Source organism: Nicotiana sylvestris, chromosome 9, assembly GCF_000393655.2.
Source record: "Nicotiana sylvestris chromosome 9, ASM39365v2, whole genome shotgun sequence".
Taxonomy (NCBI): domain Eukaryota; kingdom Viridiplantae; phylum Streptophyta; class Magnoliopsida; order Solanales; family Solanaceae; genus Nicotiana; species Nicotiana sylvestris.
The window spans coordinates 88,289,741-88,308,747 of NC_091065.1; the positions used below are offsets into that span (position 1 = coordinate 88,289,741).

General features: G+C 41.3%; 1 protein-coding gene across 1 annotated transcript; it reads left to right on the plus strand.

Annotated features, from left to right (window-relative positions):
• Positions 1-16,668: 16,668 nt before the first annotated feature.
• Positions 16,669-19,000, plus strand: LOC138877891 (uncharacterized). The gene is made up of 2 exons (XM_070157537.1): positions 16,669-17,567; positions 18,664-19,000. Exons 1-2 carry the CDS (start codon positions 16,669-16,671, stop codon positions 18,998-19,000), a joined length of 1,236 nt encoding a protein of 411 aa, XP_070013638.1.
• The last annotated feature ends 7 nt before the right edge of the window (positions 19,001-19,007 follow it).

Genomic DNA, 19,007 nt, shown 5'->3' on the forward strand with positions numbered 1-19,007 from the left:
TGGTCGAACAGGTCTGAGCCACCTGGCATTCCCGGCTTCGCTTATGGTGATCACGATGTTTGGTATAGCAATGTTGAAATCGTACTCGGCTGGGCGGGGTTTCCCTACCAGTTGTGCCTTGTTGAATCTGGTTCCATCGGAGGTTCCTCGAGGGTGTTGTCCTCGGGCCATCTCCCTATTGTTGCAAGGTAGGTTGCATCTCAAGTCATTCCTTCCATTCGCCACGCATGGATGATACCTCCATCTGCTTTGTATCAGCTTCTTTTTCGGGAGTCTGCTTGGATATACCGAACCCAAGGAGGTTCCTGGAAGGTTGTCCATGGCCTTGATTCGGGGCTGGTGCTAGGTGTGGGCATCCAACCTGACCTCGGCTGGGTACTGGATCAAGCTTTGCTTGAAATGCCCTGGAATCGTTGGGCATGCTTCGTTAGGCTTTGGGTGAAGTCCTGTGTTGGCCGATCATCCGAAACTGGGAGCAATCTCATTCGTCCTATCAGGGAATAGGGTGCGGCTTCTTGCGGTATTTCATTTCTTCTTCATTCAGCCTCAGGTGTATCGGGCCCTCTCGGTACTGCTTTAATGGCACTGGTGCGCGCTTCCGCGGAGTACCACGTTGGTACGGTAAGAGAGTTTGGGAGGTCAGGTGCCAGGCAATGGCACTGCATCACGGTTTCTCTCGAAAGAGTTTCTTCGAACTTCCTCAACGAGACAGGCTCAAACTCATCATCTCGGGTGTCGCTGCCTCCGAATGAGCACGAGCAAGTGATGGTGCGCCTGTAGAGATTTGAGGTCCTGTCGGACCTAGGGAGTTTCAGCATTTCGGGTTTCTTTGAAGCGAGTTCTGGGACCATTTCCTCGGGAGACGGTTGCTGTAAGAGCTTCCACGAATCCGATTCGATCCTTTTGAAGAGATTCCCAAGCATCCTCACTACGGCGAGGTCGGTTGCTGACCCATCGTTACTTGATCTCTGGGGTACTAACTCATCGTAAGGAGATGTCTTCGTCGCTACTGCGTTGGGGGTCCCCAGGCGACTTTGCAGCCAAGCGATAGCCAACTATCGTGCCTGCTACATTTCAAAAATAACATGAAGACTAACTTCATGTTCTACCCGGGCTGGGGTTTTTTGTGCTTCTTGTTGGTCGTTGTCCGTACGCACCTGTCAGTGTGAGAAGTTTCGTCGACTTGTTGTACGTCCTGTGAATCTGCGTCTGCTAGGATCGGTCTAGGAGCGATATCAGGATTTCGTGGAGGTGCTCTAGTGGTTGGGATAGCCACGCCATTTTCCCCGTGATTTTTGAGGTTGTCGTTCTCAACTCCGTTTACCGAGCTAGACATTTTGACCTGAAATCAAAGGATCTTGGACAAGAAAAAGTGTGAAAGATAATGTATGTTTGTGAGACGAAACCAACAAGAAAATAATCACTATTATGTTTAGCCCCACGGTGGGCGCCAAACTGTTTACCGTGAAATTGGTAACAACAATTAAATTTGTAAATGAGATTCTAAAAATACGTGATCTATTCTCTAGCTAGTTGTTAAAGCAGTTAATGCTAAGAACGTGAAGCATAATGATAAAATGCGAGCTAAGATGGGGCAGTAATCAAACCAAATGGGCTTGTTGCCGGGGTGCAAAGATGGTCGACGAGACCTCGGGGTCGGCGTTGGTATCAATCTCGAACTATCGGGGACAGACGGGGATGGGATAAAAGTTAAAGGTATAATTAGATAGGGCTCTTTTAGTCAATATTAAGCTATAGAATGGAGAAAAAGTTAAGAGGCAATGAATACGGGGGCGGCCTCGGGCCAATACCATGTGGTAACCGAAGATAAATGACTTTGAGCCAAGGGGAATAAGCAAATTAGAGAAGAGAGAGAGAAGATATTATTGCACTTGTGGAGAAATGGAGCAACATCATCCGTTACAAGGTGGGCGAGTCCTCTTTATATAGGAGGGGAGACTCGGCTACAAGTATGTAGGGATTAATTACAAAGTACGGTGATGGGATGACTTGACATGATGCTTCAGCATAGGCTCTGGATAGGTAGGGCCTGTCAGACGTAGCCATGTGCCTAGAGAGCTTCCCCCTCTGTCCTGGCTTCGTTCTTCATTTTCTCTGAGTCGGGCTTTGAAGAGTTCTGAGGTCGAGGATTCGGTCACGGCCTCATGCCCTCGGGGTCCCGGGGTATGCTCCTGAAATGTCTCGACAGTGAGAAATCAAGTCTTCTAATTTCACCGCGTACAAAATAACCCATCCATATGCCGATTACCAGAAACCTCATAAGTAAATCACCATACAATCCAATCGTAGGCGGTGAGACTTTCCCACTTAGCTCGAAGCTACCCTTGCATAACCTGGAACCCACCAAGACTCTTCCTCCCTCGTTGATATGATCTTTCACAATCAACCTGCAAAACTTCCTCGAAATCTTCCTGTTAACCATCTCCTGAATACTCTGAATCACTAGCTACGTTTACATATTCAACCTCTCGCCAGATAACCAGTAGATTCCCTAGTAGAAGTTTCGTCGACACCACACGACCGCTAACCTGTTCACATGAGATAACCCACCTGTGTAAATTACATGCCGATATCTTCCAACGTCGTTGTACGGGGTAGAATACTACAAAATTAGTAACCCATCCAGAGCCCATGCTCATTCACCAGCTACACACGTCCGTAGACCCAGTCACTATCCGCCATATATCCCGAATCACTCTAGACTTCCTCAATGTGTGTAGTCTTCCTACCACAGAACCCATGCGCTACTCCGCCACTCTCCTACTTAGGTCAAACTCACTCCTTTAAGTAACTACTCAACACATGTTTCTCACACTTGGCCTTCTAGAAGTTTAGCCACCGCATGACAATTCCCGCATGTCTTTCCTTATCCCCCTCTTTAGATCTCTAACAAATTTAAACCCCTTCAAAGATCATTTTTCTTGAGCTATCAAAACCTGGAACTCCGATTCAAATCCCGAACCACCGCACACCGCAAACTCTGTTAGCCGCTTCTCCGTCACTATTTCACGCTACTCTACCTAAAGGCAAATTGGAGAAAACCATAACACCGACGAACTTAACGTATTCAACAAGGACAATGACACCACATCATGGATGAAAATTCTACCACGCTCAAAAATACCAAGTCTCATTCTTCATCAACCCAATCCTAAACATTTGTTGTTCGATTGCCTTTTCCTTCGCCGGAAATAAAATACCGAATCTCTGAATCATGCGCTGAGCAAACCCCCTCTCAAGTCATTCACCGCCCCGACACATAGGCAAGCATCTTACCATCACCTTAATACTAAGCGCTAACAACTTATGAGCATCATAGCAACCTGTGTGTAGCCTTGAAGCTCTCGAAAGTATAGCTACTGAGCTGAAATGATGGAATATCCTTCCGCAAGGCAATGACAATAGCCCAATCAACCACGCAAGGGGAAACCTCCCGTATCGCATCTGTAGTACCATTGCAATTCCTCAATTTGATCGATAGCAAGTGCTTCACGTCGCATAAGATTGAGTAGGAACGAAACAAAGGCATAAGCCTCAAAGGAATCAAACCACACAATGAGGAACCAAGAAGGGAAGTGCTCCTAACAGTCATGTAGACTCTCGAAACTAGCGCTCTGATACCAAGTTGTCACGACACTAAAACCATTAAAGGTCGTGGTGGCATCGGACACCACTCTCGGGCTAACCAACACTAAATAGTTAATTGAATTCTTATTTTTAATATTTCTGAAATAGTAAATTTCCTTCAATTTAACTAGTAAAAGATAATATTTACAAAATAAGTAAAAATGTTTACAACTTCAATAGTGAATATCCCATAATCATCCTAGAACTCGGTGTCACAAGTGCATGAGCAATTATTAGGAACTAAAATGAAATACAATAACTGTCTGGAATACAAATTGGACAGAAAAGGAAATATAATACTCTAAAGGAGACTCTGCTGGCTGCGGATCATCTCATAAGATACAGCTCACCTCTGTATCAACCATGCTGTCGTGCCCACTAGGCCACTAGACATATGGGTGCATGTACAATGAAAATGTACAGCTAGTGTAGTATGAGTATGAAAACAATGCGTACCCAGTAAGTATCCAGTCTAACCTCGAAGAAGTAGTGACGAGGGATCGACTTTGACACTTACTAGTGGTCCAATAATATCAGGTATAGTAAGAAGTAAATAAAGATGAGACAGAGTAAATATATGAAACAAACAAGTATAACATATGTGGTACAATTCCCCTCTTTACAATTTACTCAAGCTCTCAACTATCAAGTTCCCTCCTTAACCAGAGCGCATATATATAGATATAGTGGATTTAATCAAAGAGGTTGTCATAATTCAAATCAAGGGAAAGCCCTTAGATACACTATCTTCTTGCAAAATATTACGCACGATTCCCTGAGGATAATATATATAGGAAATGCAGAGGTGTACGGCCCGATCCAACATAAAATTAAATTGTGCACTACCGAGGTTCGAATGACGCGAACCATAGATGCATCTATTAACCTACCGAGGTGATCGTCTCGCTCAATTCTTTTTCGAAAATACGAAGTTCAAATGAAATTTTTTAAGGTCCCCACTGTATACGTTCGAAATCAGGTATGCCCTAATTCGTAGGCTCGGGGAGTTGCTTCGAGAATAAGCTCAAAATGGACCTGGCTTGAGCCCAATAGCGGAGTATAGAACTTGAGGATCCTCGATGGAGACCAAGGACGAGTATGACCATCCTCGAGATAATACCGTTATGGTTTAGTAACAGAAAGAGCGAGATTCCCGCAATCGCCCGAAGATCACGGTGTAATATCCAGAACGGATTTGTCCTTGACGGTTAAACAACTTTCCAATAAGATTCCCTACTATAATTAGAAGTGTACCTTATTTAGGACTCCCCTATTATATAAAGGGGAGCCCATTCACTTGTAACACACGATTCATTAACAAGAGAATATGCATTCATCACTTTCTTGCTTATTGTTCATCAGAGTTGCCTTATAATTTACTATTCTTACTAGCCCACCTCGAGACTGTCACAGATCAAGGTTGAGACATGGCTTGCACACTGGTTTGACCTACTTTATTCTTCAATTTATATATTAAATTCCTTGTTTATCAATTAGTATTGGACTAAATTACATATTTTTAAAACCACAATATAAGTTTAATTGTTACTCAAATTTTAGGGTAAAGTGATAAACAATTTGGCGGCCACCGTGGGGCTAAGGATAATTGGGGTTGTTTCAGTACTAATTCTGATAACACACGTTTATGAAAATGCTCGAGGGCCTCACTAAAATAATCGATTTGGAAGAAAAGAAAATCCAAGATAATGACAAAAAAGTGGAAACATACAACTCACGAGTTGATCAGATACCGGGGGCACCTCCGATCTTAAAGGGTTTGGATTCAAAAAAGTTTGTGCAGAAGCCTTTTCCTCAGAGTGCGTCTACGAAACCCATTCCTAGGAAGTTCCGTATGCCGGATATATCGAAATACAACGGGACCACCAATACTAATGAACTTCGTACACATGCGGGATAAAGAGAAATGACTTAGAAGACGATAAGATCAAGTCTGTTTTGCTGAAAATATTTGGGGAAATCTACCAAAGGGAGCAATGATTTGGTATCACAACTTGCCACCGAATTCCATCGACTCATTTGCCATGTTAGCAGATTGTTTTGTGAAGGCACACACTAGGGTTATAAAGGCCGCAATAAGAAAATCAAACGTTTTCAAGATAAGACAAAGGGATAACAAAATGCTGAGAGAGTTTGTGTCCCGATTTCAAATGGAATGCATGGAGTTACCACCAGTCATAGATGATTGGTCGTTCAAGCTTTCACCCAGGGGTTGAACGAGTATAGTTCGATAGCATCACGACAGTTAAAGCAAAATTTGGTCGAGTATCCAGCTATAACTTGGGCAGATATGCACAATCAATTTCAACCGAAGATCAAGGTTGACGACGACCAATTAGGAGCCCCTCCGATTTGGTACATCCAAACAGGTTGGCAGTTAAAGCTCCGAGGGACATTGATAGGGAGATAAGTTTGAACAGATAATGATGTCAGCCATATATCGCAGATCGAAGAAGAAGTGGATGGGGGCCCAATCCAGCTCGGAATGATCGAAGGAACAATCGAGGAAAAATATTCTCGGGGCTTATGAGCAAAAGTGGTTTTGATAAACACGCCGATACCATAGAGGCACCCCGTTTATCGGAGTATAACTTTAGCGTCGATGCATCAGGCTTTGTCTCAGCAATCAGAAGGATCAAAGTTACTAGATGGCCCAGACCCATTCAAACCAATCCTTCCCAAAGAAACCCAAATTTTATGTGCAAGTATCATGGCACGCATGGTCACAAGACCGGGGATTGCAGTCAATTAAGGGAGGAGGTAGCCCGTCTATTCAACAAGGGCCACCTTCAAGAGTTCCTTAGTGATCAAGCCAAGAATCATTTCATGAACAGAGACGCCAATAGGAAAAGTGAACCTGAAGAACCACATCATGTCATTCATATGATTGTTGGTGGTGTCGATATTCTATAAGGGCATGTGTTCAAGCGCACTAAAATATCAATTACCAGGGAGAAATTTCTTAGCCACATAATGATGCTCTAGTAATTTCTATCTTATTAAATAAAGTTCAAGTTAAGCATGTTTTAGTGGATCCAGCTAGCTCGGTGAGTATCATCCGATCGAGGGTCGTGGATCAGCTCGGCCTGCAAGATCAAATTGTGCCCGCAGCTCGGGTCTTAAACGGCTTCAACATGGCCAGTGAAACAACTAAAGGGGAAATTAATCTACTAGTGAACGTGGCTAGAACCATTCAAGATACCAAGTTCCACGTGATCGAAGGCGACATGAGATATAATGCCCTACTCAGAAGGCCCTAGATTCACAACATGAGGGCAGTTCCTTCGACTCTCCAACAAATGATGAAATTCCCGACATCGCACGGTGTGAAAATAGTGTACGGGGAGCAGCATGCTGCAAAGGAAATGTTTTCAGTTGATGAGGTAATATCGGTATCGACGTTATCAGCCTCGGAGAGGTCGTGCGCCAAAGTTAAATAGGAAACAAAATAGCAATTACAGCTACCAGCCTCGATCGAATCAGGAAAGCAAGAGATAGAAGAAGAAGAAGAAGAAGAAGAAGAAGAAGAAGACGAAAAGGAGAATTTTCTGACCCCTCGAACCTTTATTATTCTCGAAAACTCCGACGCTACCAAATCAATTGTCGAGGAGTTGGAATAGGTTATATTGATCGAGTATCTGCCCGAGCAAAAGGTATACCTGGGAATGAGGTTAACCCCAAAACTCTGGAAAAGGCATATCCAATTTCTTATCAATAACATGGATTGTTTTGCTTGGTCCTATTTAGATATGATAGGGATCCCACAAGAGATAAAAATGCATCGGCTAAGTCTTGACCCTAGGTTCAAACCGGTGAAACAAAATAGAAGGCCCTAATCCGAGGTAAAGCATGAATTCTTAAAGGACGAGGTAACTAAACTTATCAAAATAGGGTCCATTCGGGAAGTAAAATACCCTGAATGGTTAGCCAATGTAGTCCTAGTCCCTGAAAAAGGGAACAAACTTAGAATGTCTGTAGATTCCAAGGATTTAAACAAGGCATGCCCTAAAGACTCTTTTCCACTGCCTAACATCGATCGCATGATCGATGCCACAGCTGGCCACGAGATCCTTACCTTTCTCGATGCCTATTTCGGGTACAATCAAATTCAAATGAACCCGAAAGACCAGAAGAAGACCTCATTTATCACCAAATATTGAACATATTGTTACAATGTAATGCCATTCGAGCTAAAAAATGCAGGAGCTACTTATCAACGCCTAGTAAATACGATGTTCGAAGAACAAATAGGTAAGTCAATGGAAGTCTATATTGATGACATCCTAGGTAAGTCCCTGCACGCAGAGGACCATTTGGCTCACTTGCAGGAAACGTTCAAGACTTTGGGGAAGTATAACATGAAACTCAACCCCGAGAAATGTGCTTTTGGGGTCGGCTCGGGCAAGTTCCTAGGCTTCGTGGTGTCGAATCGGGGAATCGAGATCCACCCCGATAAAATCAAGGCCATCGAAGACATCACCATCATGGACAGAGTAAAAGTCATGCAGAGGCTAACTGGGCGGATAACTGCTTTAGGCCGATTTATCTCGAGATCATCGGATCGAAGCCATAGATTTTCTCTTTACTCAAGAAGAAGAATGATTTCACATGGACCCCGGAGTATCAGCAAGCATTAGAAGAATTAAAACGATATCTATCGATCCCACCATTGCTTCACACCCCAAAAGCAGATGAGAAACTCTACTTATACTTGGTAGTGTCGAAAATCGCGGTAAGTGGTGTCCTAGTTCAGGAAGACCAAGGTATATAATTTCTCGTTTACTATGTAAGTCGAACCTTAGGGGAAGTAGAAACTAGATATCCACACTTAGAGAAATTAGCACTTGCACTCATAAGCGCTTCTAGAAAATTGAAACCATACTTTCAATGTCATCCAATATGTGTGTTGTCGCGCCCTGTTTTCTCGCAAAAGCAGGTTTCGACACATGAAAACTCTTTAATGTAGGTATTAAAAGATAAGAGTCGTCACCTAATGAATTAAGGTGCATTAGGGCACCTATTTGCAGATAACTCTGTCTAACTAGTTTGTGTCACCAGATATCGGGTAAGGGCTCGAAATTACCTCGAAGAGAAGGTGTTATGCACTCTTCGAGGTCCACAAATGTGGGTCCCGACCGAACTTGAATTATATGAATTAGTCTAAGTGGAAGGTCAAATAAATAAAATGATTGATTTTAAAACAAATATGGGGGGGAGGGTCCTATGTTTTTTAGCCTAAAGGATCACCCCATGCAATATAAATAATACTTCGTAATTCCCTCAAGGTGGGGTGTTATTCATATTATTCAGCAGGTACAGACTATCATCTCCTGCTACCCCATTACTATCTTTAAGTTGTTTAACTAAAGCACACTAGTCAATTCTAAGTCATACCCTACGCGTGCACTGCCCGTCACATGCCTATGATCGAGGAGGCATTTGGACCTCTATCTCAGGGTGGTTCTAGACTTTAACATAGGCTGCTCAAAAATGAAAAATACTAGGTGACATACAAAACATTTTGAACTTTCACTTATAAGCAAATAAGGGCTCAAGTTGGCCTCTGCACTTAAACAACAAATGCAAGCAAAACTTGATTAACAAAGACAATTGCAGATTTTAACAAGTTGAAGTTGCAAAAACCTATAAGCACGATCTCTATATGATTCTAGATTTAATGAGCAGGCAATTTACAATCTCTGAAACCTACATGGTCGCCTACTGGTTACAGGTACAAGAGATTAAACTTATAGGCATGATAAATAGGCATTTTTATGTAGTAACTAATTGTGGTAATCACAGGATTATGTTCACAATTAGTTAATTGAGTCCTATATGCATAGTTTCTAGTGATGATAATTAGCACAACATTGAAGACTCCTAAAGGAATGAGTAGAACAATTAACTAAACTGATTCAGATCCTATAGGCATGAATTCTATAATTAAAACTGGTTTCAGATCCTATAGGCATGATTTCTAATAAGCAGGAGTCGAACACATTTGAACCAAATGAAGAACCTATCGGCAGGATGGCTAACATATAATAATAGAACATTCTAAGAATAACATACCTATAGGCAAGATTTCTACAATAACTTGAAAGTAACACGTTTGAGCGAAGATAAAATACCTAGGAATGATTTCTTACACATGATAGCTGATAATGTTTGAACATAATAGCACATTTTAACTAAGTAATGAACCTATAGGTAGTATTTCTACCCATTTCAGTGCAAGTATAAGATAAAAGCCCTTTTCCCAATTTTACTAATACCCCAAAATATTATTATAAGAATTATTATAGACCTAGAATGAATAGAATAAATTACAAAGTCGAATAGCTATAGGGAGCCTACAGATGGCCCAATGGTACACCTGGCCTGGCCAGGCCTTCATTCTCAGAGTTCACAACAGCCCAAAAATTACATGCTCAGGGACATAAGGCAGCCAGGACTTGAGGGATTCCCCTAGTGGTATTAAAATAGAGATGAACATATAGAACTAAGACCCTAGTGTGTCAGAGTTCCCAAGGGCTTCAAGAACCCAGGGCAGTACTCACACTAGGGAGATTGTTGATACCCAATTTTTCCCTATATATTTCTCAATGTGAAAATACTTTCAAAATAGCATATATATTCATATATAAGTATATCCAAATGTTTTATTATTATTTTTTACTTAATTTTTAAAGGTTTTTAATTCAATTTATTTCCCTATTTTATCCATAAAAACCCCAATAATTATTTCCAAAATTATCATTTTTGGTGATTCATTTATTGTACTTTTACATTTATGCAAAAATATAGCTGATGTAGTTCTTGCATATTTTTACAAAATTATTTAATATTTTTAAAGGCTAAATTGTATAATTGCGATATTAGCCTCCTTTAGGAATTAATTGCGTTATGCTCAAGAAAATTAAGTCAAGAATTTTTATATTAATAATTATATATCATAAATCGTTTTAGTACTTTAAATTTATTTCCAGAAATTAGTTTGCTATTTTTATAAAATAAATAGGAAAAAATGGCTATTTAGAATCTAGCCAGATTTCATTTCAATTATAGCCCAAAATTGACCCCAATTTGAACCCAATCCCCCTGGCCCAATTCCTTTTAAATCCGACCCCTTACCCGTTTAAATGACCTAACCCAGACTCCCCACCTAACCCCTTTAATCCTAGTCATTGATCGATTAGATTAACGGCTCCCATTATCCCTTTCCTTTTTTAACCCAAACGATCCATTTACCCTACCTCATTTCTCACCTACTGCCGCCATTGAATCTCTCTTCTCTCTCAACCCTCTCTGTAACTCCTACAAACCCTAGACGCCGCCATCAAGACAAACAATAATCCACCCTGATACCTACCTAATCCATGGCCTTCCGTGGTCATTTGGGACCTATACCAGCCTTCCATGGCTCCTATCTGTTTGGTTATATGGTTTTACGACAAGACTTCGAAGGATTTTGGTCCAGTCTTTGCTCGACTAGTGTTCATGGCCTTTTTCCGACCATCCACGACCTTTCCTGGCCATTCATGGCCTTTCAAGGCGTGTCCTTGGTATTTTTTGGTTAGATCATTAACTTTCGAGATCTTTCTCATTTATTTTGGGTTTTCTGAAACCCTAATCTCTAAGATCTTTCGATTTCTTTTAGATCAACCTTAGATCTGTGCTTACCATGAAATTTTAAGCATTTTTTCTCGAAGGTTCTTTAACTTTACTTTTAAAATGACTCTTTATCTTTTCCGATTAGGGTTTTTCTTTTAAGTTATTTCAAAATCTCTTCTCTGATTTTAACGTGTTTCTGATTCTGCTATGTTTGCTCATGTTGTTCCTTTATCTATTTCAATATGACAAAACCCTAATTTTTTTAATCTTACCCGAGTTTCGGAAATTGTCTGTTTAAATTACTGGCTTCATTCTTGTTTGACTCTGAGTTTTACCGTCTTTTGAGCTCGATTGTTGTCGAAAACCTTAGGTCTTTAGGTCTAAAATTGTTTGTTTGAATACTTGATTGAACGTTCTAGTTTCAGACTCTGTTTTCTTCACGTGACTTATCTGATTTTTACTATCTTTCAACTCGACTATGGCCGAAACCCTAACTTTTCAAAAGGTTTCCTCACCTGCTACTGTGAGACCTTTGCATGTTTCTGATACTATATTTTCTTCACTATTGATTCAATGTGACTTGACCTTCTTGATTACTATGCATCGAATGCTAGCTTTACTATTAAACCCTAGCTTATTTTTTCCACTACTGCATGCTTGTGATTATTTCTTTTGCCAATGTGCTTGGCCTCGCATGTCTGATGACCCTGTTCACTTTATTTATACACCGAAGTGCAGAAGCATGTTTCTTCTTTGATTGATCTCAATCTTGTGACTGATTTCAAAAACTTTTCTTTTATGAACTCTAATTTCACTCGCTTGTTAAAGTTAATTGATTCCTTTACTTATTTTGCCTTACTGAATATTTTTCCAAAATAAGCATATTTCTGTACATAGACTTGGTTACTTACTTAATGCTTTTAGTATTCCTTTTATGGCAATCATCAGTTTGTCTCCAAATTGATCTTCTTTCCTTATTTTGAATTTGTCATTACCCGTTAAACAGTGACTCCTTAATTAAAGGGAGTCACTTGTGTAATTGATTCTGACTTGTGATTGTTTCCATGTTTGTATTAAAACTTTACTTCTTACCTTACTTCTCACTCATTTTCAGAAGCTATAAATACCTTGCACTTTCTCTTCTTTCAAAGACACGAACCACTTGAGTTCTGAACACACACTTCACTAAAAAGCTCTCTCTCTCTCTCTCTCTCTCTCTATCTTTACTCTGTTATTACTTGTGTTTCTGCCTTGTCTAACCGGTTGAAAGCCAAGTCTAGGCTATGGAAATTTGCTTACTTTTCTTTCTGCATTTGCTTCTTTACTGGTATGTTCTAATTAATCTTCAGCATCAACAACAATATGTTTCTTTACTATTTCCTTCACTCTTGCATGTTTCCTGCTCGTGTTTAATCAAGTTACATTACCAAGGGTGTTGTAATCTGCCCTTTCCTCTTCTGAATTAATGTTTTTTCTTATGTATGAACTCTGTCAGTCACTTATTATGACTTATGAGTCCCAAACCCCCATATCCCTTATGTGTTTGTATTCTTTGGTCGGTTTGAGGGCATATCAGGACTAGAAATTGTTGTGCATGACCCAAACCTGACCCTCCCTAGGGTCATATGCTTCATATCCCCTCTATGTGTTGTGTTCTTTGGCTGGTTTATGGGCATGCCAGCACCAGTTATTACTTTGCAGGTCCAAACCTGACCCCTCCTAGGGTCATATGCTCCCTGCAATGTACTCTTAAACCCCTGACCCGTTTGTACAAAAAATGTTGATTCTGTGTAATGTTAGTTTTACTACTACTATTTTAAAATTACCCTTACCCCCTACTATTCTCAACCCAGTTTTTAAACAAATCTCTGCTCCTGCACTTCCACTATACTCTTAGACTTAGGTTCTGCTATTTATGTGCTTTGCTTGAGGAGGTATACATGAGCCTCTTATTTGTTTACATGTTTCCCTTAATGTGCAGTCCTATGTGTTTTGTATGTCGCCTTAGCCTTTTTACCTTTTGAAACCTAAAAGTCAACCTAATATCCTTCTCCTTCAGGAAAAGTAGTCCTAAGTTCCTCCAGGATAGGAATGGGATGGGTAATAGTATGCAATAGTGGTCGAGACCAATCCGCGCTTTAAATACCTTAATGGGGTGGGCAGGGTAGATATGGATATGATGACCGGTTCGCTAATACCACGTGTATCTCCTCTTCTGAGGAGTGTCATACCGGGTATCGCATTGATGTGATCCATATTACGAATAAACCTCGGACCCCTTTTCTTTTCTTTTTTTTCCATCTTTTCAAATATTTATAAAAATGCAACTTCGTTTCAAAATTCGCCTTTTAATAATTGTTCTTTCTCTTATGTGTTTAAACGTAAATCCCCTACTATTTGAGCCTATATTTCTCTACTTGCTAAATTGCAAATTCAAAAAACTGTCTAGCCGGGAACCACACTAGTGGATCCTGAGGGGTGCCTAATACCTTCCCCTTAGGATAATTTCAAGCCCTTACCCTATCTCTAGTTATCAAAGAAACATAGAAGTGAACCTTATAGGTGTCCTAATGCACCTTAAATCATTAGGTGGCGACTCTTCAAATGTAAAACCTAGTTCCCAAAAGGAATGAGTTTTTCTATACCCAAAATGTCACAAACCCGATTTTACGATGCAAAGAGGGAAAAAAGGGGGCGCGACAGCATGGCGACTCTGCTGGGGATATTAGGCTTTTACCACTTCAAATTGTTCTTGTGAATTTGTACCTCTTTATGTGAAATTACGTGTTTAATATCTTTTAGCATTTAATATCCTTTTCAACTGCAAGGCTGACGTATTTTCCTTGTTTCTTTCCTTTATTACTGCTTTAAATTATGAAACTGCTATATTTATCACTTTCTTAACGTGCAAATACGTGCCAACATGCTTTTAATTATTACATAATCATGCTCAACATCATACTCTACTTGTGCCAAACAAATACCATAGCAACGCTTATAATGATTGGTTGTGCTCTTCCTATATTATTACCCCCTAAATTCATAAAGGCATATTTGCGGTAAAACCAGTCGATCAGCGGTGCAGTCGACGGTCCCGTGCCTTTACCCTTGAGTTGTCTGCTCAAGAGTACCAATCTAAAACCTCATAGAAACCTTACTCTATTCAAATTGTACATGCATCATGGTCAAACCTAGCCGGGTCAGTTATGTTGTTCACATAATGATCCTTTAAGATAGCCTTGTCCAAAGTCCACCGGGTTTCCCTGAAACCCAAAACGTACACCACCACGTTCTGTGCATTTATTTGGAGAACTAAATGCTTCATGCTAATTGTTGGTATTATATAGTTGAGTCTGGTGGGGATAAGGGCCTAACCGTATTTGTCTTGCAGAAATATGAGGCACGAAGTCCCTAGATTTTGCATGGTCACCAACATCCACCCAAGACTACTAAGTTGGTGGAAAGATCTTTACTCTAGTGATCAAACTCTTGTCCGAAAATATTTGGGAAATCTACCTTCTCTCCTAGAAATTCAACCCAATAACAAGATTATAGAAGCTGGCACACTGTTTTGGGATTGTGAGAGGGCTGTATTCCGCTTTGGAAACATTGAAATGATGCCCTTACTAGAGGAGATAGAAGGATTGGCCAATCTAGTATGGGAAACTCCGGGTCTGCTGATGCCTGAGAACTGTAAAGTCAGGGGTTTCCTCAAAATGATGGGTTTAAAGAAGAATCCAAAATTGACATGTCTGAAGGAGTCCTACATCCCTTTTGACTATTTGTACGAAAGTTACGGTCACAACAAATCCTAGCGTGCCTACCCTGATGAGTTTGTCATCATATCCTTGGGGCACATCCATCGAAGGGTCTTCGTCTTCATGTTTTATTTTCTGGGGCTGATCGTGTTTCTGATGAAGAAAGCAAGAATCCACACCAAGCTGGATATGGTAACTAAGACCCTAATGGAGGGAATTAGTGGTTAGCCATTCAGCATCGTGCCCATGATCATTGCTGACATATATCGAGCCTTGGAGAAGTATCAACAAGGAGCAAAACATTTCGAAGGCTGCAATTTATTACTTCAACTCTGGCTCATGGAACATCTCCAAAGGGGCGAATATCGACAAGAGATTCAGCAAAGGGACTGGGATGATCACATCGCTTTCCATCATCCAAAGAGAACGAATTACATCCTCGATATGTTCGCTCAACCTGAGAGTGCCAAAGGATTGGTGGAGCTATTTGATAATCTGACTGAAGAGCAGGTTCAATGGATGTTCGAGTGGTTTTCGACCGAGGAGTTCATTGCCCGATCCAGAGATGCACCTTTCCTGATACTGATTGGTCTGAGAGGAACCTATCCTTACGTCCCTCTCCGAGTTGTGAGACAAGCTGGTAGGAACCAGGTTATACCAAATGTCGACAAGATGAGTCATTTCCGGGCTGATTTCCAGAATGATGATAGTCCTTACAAGTGCCAAGCCCAGCATATGTGGCACTGCAAGATAATAATGGGGAGAGATACCATCGAACCAGACAGGTATCATGCTGGTTGTGCTCCTTTTTACTCAAGTTGGTTGGAAGACAATCATGATGGTCTGGGTCAGCTAGGGTTTGCTCTAGGTCATAGGATTATAGATGAAAGGGCCGAGGCACAGGTCAAATACAACCAACTGCGCAAAAGATTCCGGGAGTACGAGGGCGAACACCGCGAGATACAAGAGTCCAACCAGAAGCTGGTTGAGGAATGGAAGGACATGGTTGTCAATACCAACAAGCAACTGGGATACTTGGAGCAAGGCATAGTGGAGTTGGAGAGAAAGTTTCTCAAAAGGGTCGAAGATTGCCAAAATGTTGAAGGGACCGAAGGCGGACATCTAGCTAGGGCCTACCTATTGTTAGGACTTCGTGAGTTGGGGAAGCTGTTTGATGAAGCCAAGGATGCAGAACAAGGGGAAGGTCATTCTAGGACCAAATAGATAGGATTTTTATCTTTTTGCTTTATGAAATGTAATAAGGCTATTAATGATTTTTCATTTCTTGTTTATTTAGTGTCAATTTGGGATTCATCTACTTTTTATCAATAAAATGATGCATTTAGCATCCTAAGTTCTTCAAATCAATTTATCGCTAGGCCCACCACAAGTATAAAGAGTTCCCTAAATTAGGACACGATTTACATTCCCGCATTATGTGTTTAAATACTGCAAAACTTTCTATGATCCTCACTAACTTGGTTACCTTTTGTTTTATTCTTTGTTTTTGTTTTTCCCTTCCCCAAAGGTTAGTTCGTACACTATGGCAACATCATCCTATTCCAGGAGATCCAAGGGCCCTCCACCCACTCCTCCTCTTAGTCCTATTAAAAATAAGAACAAAAGCAAGATGGAAGATCTTGACAACGTCAGAAAGGAGAATCCAACTGAACGGGTAGAGGCCACTAACGGCCATAGTACTCAGGTTCCTAAGGAGAATGTATCCCAACTTGAACAAAAGCTATTGAAATTTCAAGAAGAGCTCGATCAAGTCCGGAATTTGGCAAGCCTGTCATTTTCCCTCAGCACCCCAGATATCCCTTTTCCCAATACTCAAAACCCTACACCGCCTCAAAACATCTCAAAGAAACAGAATCATCCCGCTCCTCACACTATTCCACAAAAGACCCAATGTAACACCTGTCATACCCCAAACAACACTCCACTACTCATCCCAGAACTTCAAAACTCCACAAATGACCACTTTCAAGCCCACCATAACACCCCTATCTACGTGGACACCATGCCACACTCCACCCAAGATATATCAAACACACCTGAGTCTGATGAAAAGGATCTGCATATTAGAAACCTGGATAATGAACTTATGAAATTGACTAGCCGGATTCAAGGCGTTGAAGGAACCAAAGGAATTGAGGGGCTGAACTATGCAGATCTATGCATACAACCCAATGTCGAATTTCCCAAGGGGTACAAACCTCCAATGTTTGAAATGTTTGATGGTATAAGTGATCCAAGGGTCTATTTTAGGACGTACTATGACAAGCTGGTTGGAGTAGGGAAAGACGAGAGAATCCGCATGAAGCTGTTCATGAGGAGTTTGAAAGGAGATGCATTGTCCTGGTACATCAGCCAAGATCCAAAGAAGTGGTTAAGCTGGATAGGAATGGCGTCCGACTTTATGGACAAGTTCAGGTTTAACACAGAGAATGTGCCAGATGTATTCTATATTCAGAATCTAAAGAAGAAGCCTACAAAAACATTTCGCGAGTATGCTACTCACTGGAGGTCTGAAGCTGCCAAGGTCAGACCTGCCCTAGAGGAGGAACAAATGAACAAATTCTTTGTCCAGGATCAGGACCCGCAGTATTATGAATGACTAATGATGATTGAAGGCCACAAATTTTCCGACATTATCAAACTGGGTGAAAGAACAGAAGAGGGCATCAAAAGTGGTATGGTTACAAACTTCGAGGCCTTGCAAGTTACAAATAAGGCCTTACAGTCTGGTGGTGTGTCCAAGAAAAGGGACGTAGGAGCCGTGATAGTTGCACAAAGGACCAAATCTCCTATCAAATACCAAACCTACCCAACACCTCCACTCACATATCAGCCAACTCTAAATTACCAAGTACCCTCACCCTCATACCAAGCTCCACCACCCACTTATCAATCACCTCCACCTCCCACATATCAACCTACTTCACCTAGATATTCCCAACCTGCTCATGTCTACCAAACCTATAATATTCACCCATCCCACTATCAATCGCCTCATCCACGCCAAAACTTTCCTAGACCTTGACCTAATTTTGATCGCAGACCTCCAAAACAATATACGGCCATTGCTAAACCTACTGACCAGTTGTATGAGAGGTTCAAAGCTGCTGGTTATGTCACCCTTATCCCTGCTGCAACCCCTAAGAACCCTTCTCAGTGGATTAACCCAAACAAATACTATGCATACCATTCCGACATGAAATGGTACACCATCGATGAGTGTCGTTCCTTGAAAGACAAGATCCAGACTTTAATTGATAACAAGATTATTGTGGAAAAGGAACCTACTCCAAATGTCCGCAATAACCCTCTGCCAGACCATAAGGGTGAAGGCATTCACATGATTGAAATAGAGGGTTATTGGGATCCCAAGGGATCAATCGGGTTGGTCGCAGAAGGTGATGACCCGAAAAAGCCAATAGTTACTCTTAATCCAATCATAGTCCAGATTCAGCCATCTGGAGACGCTGAGGTAAATATTCTGTGCCACTTGAGTTTGAAGCAATGACGCCATCGCCAATTGAGGTCGAATTCGTGTCTTCGGCAAACGCCCCACACTGTTTAAAGTTGCAATTTTACCACCCAAGGCACATGCTTCGTTCAGAGTAAAGATAGTCGCGCTGATCCCAGTGGCGATGTCGACCATGACACCATTTCATACAAAAGCTATACCTTGGGACTATAAAGCCGAGGCAAGGAGGAAAGGCAAGGTTACGTTCGAAGAAACTATTGCGGCACAGGGTATGACACGAACTGGTAGAGTCTATACCCCGAAACATCTAGTTGATTCAAGCAAGCAGTCCTCCAACTGGCCACCCATCATTGAGACACGTTTAAAACGATCTTTGGAGAAAGATATAGGCCAACGAATACTCAGTCATCGACCAGATGAACAAAACACCGGCGCAAATCTCCATTCTTGCTTTGCTACAAAATTCTGAGGCACAC

Coding starts and splice junctions, on each gene's coding strand:
- LOC138877891 (XM_070157537.1), top strand. CDS start 16,669: ATGGAAGATCTTGACAACGTCAGAAAGGAGAATCCAACTGAACGGGTA. Junction 17,568..18,663: donor GAGTATGCTACTCACTGGAG/GTCTGAAGCTGC, acceptor TGCTTCGTTCAG/AGTAAAGATAGTCGCGCTGA.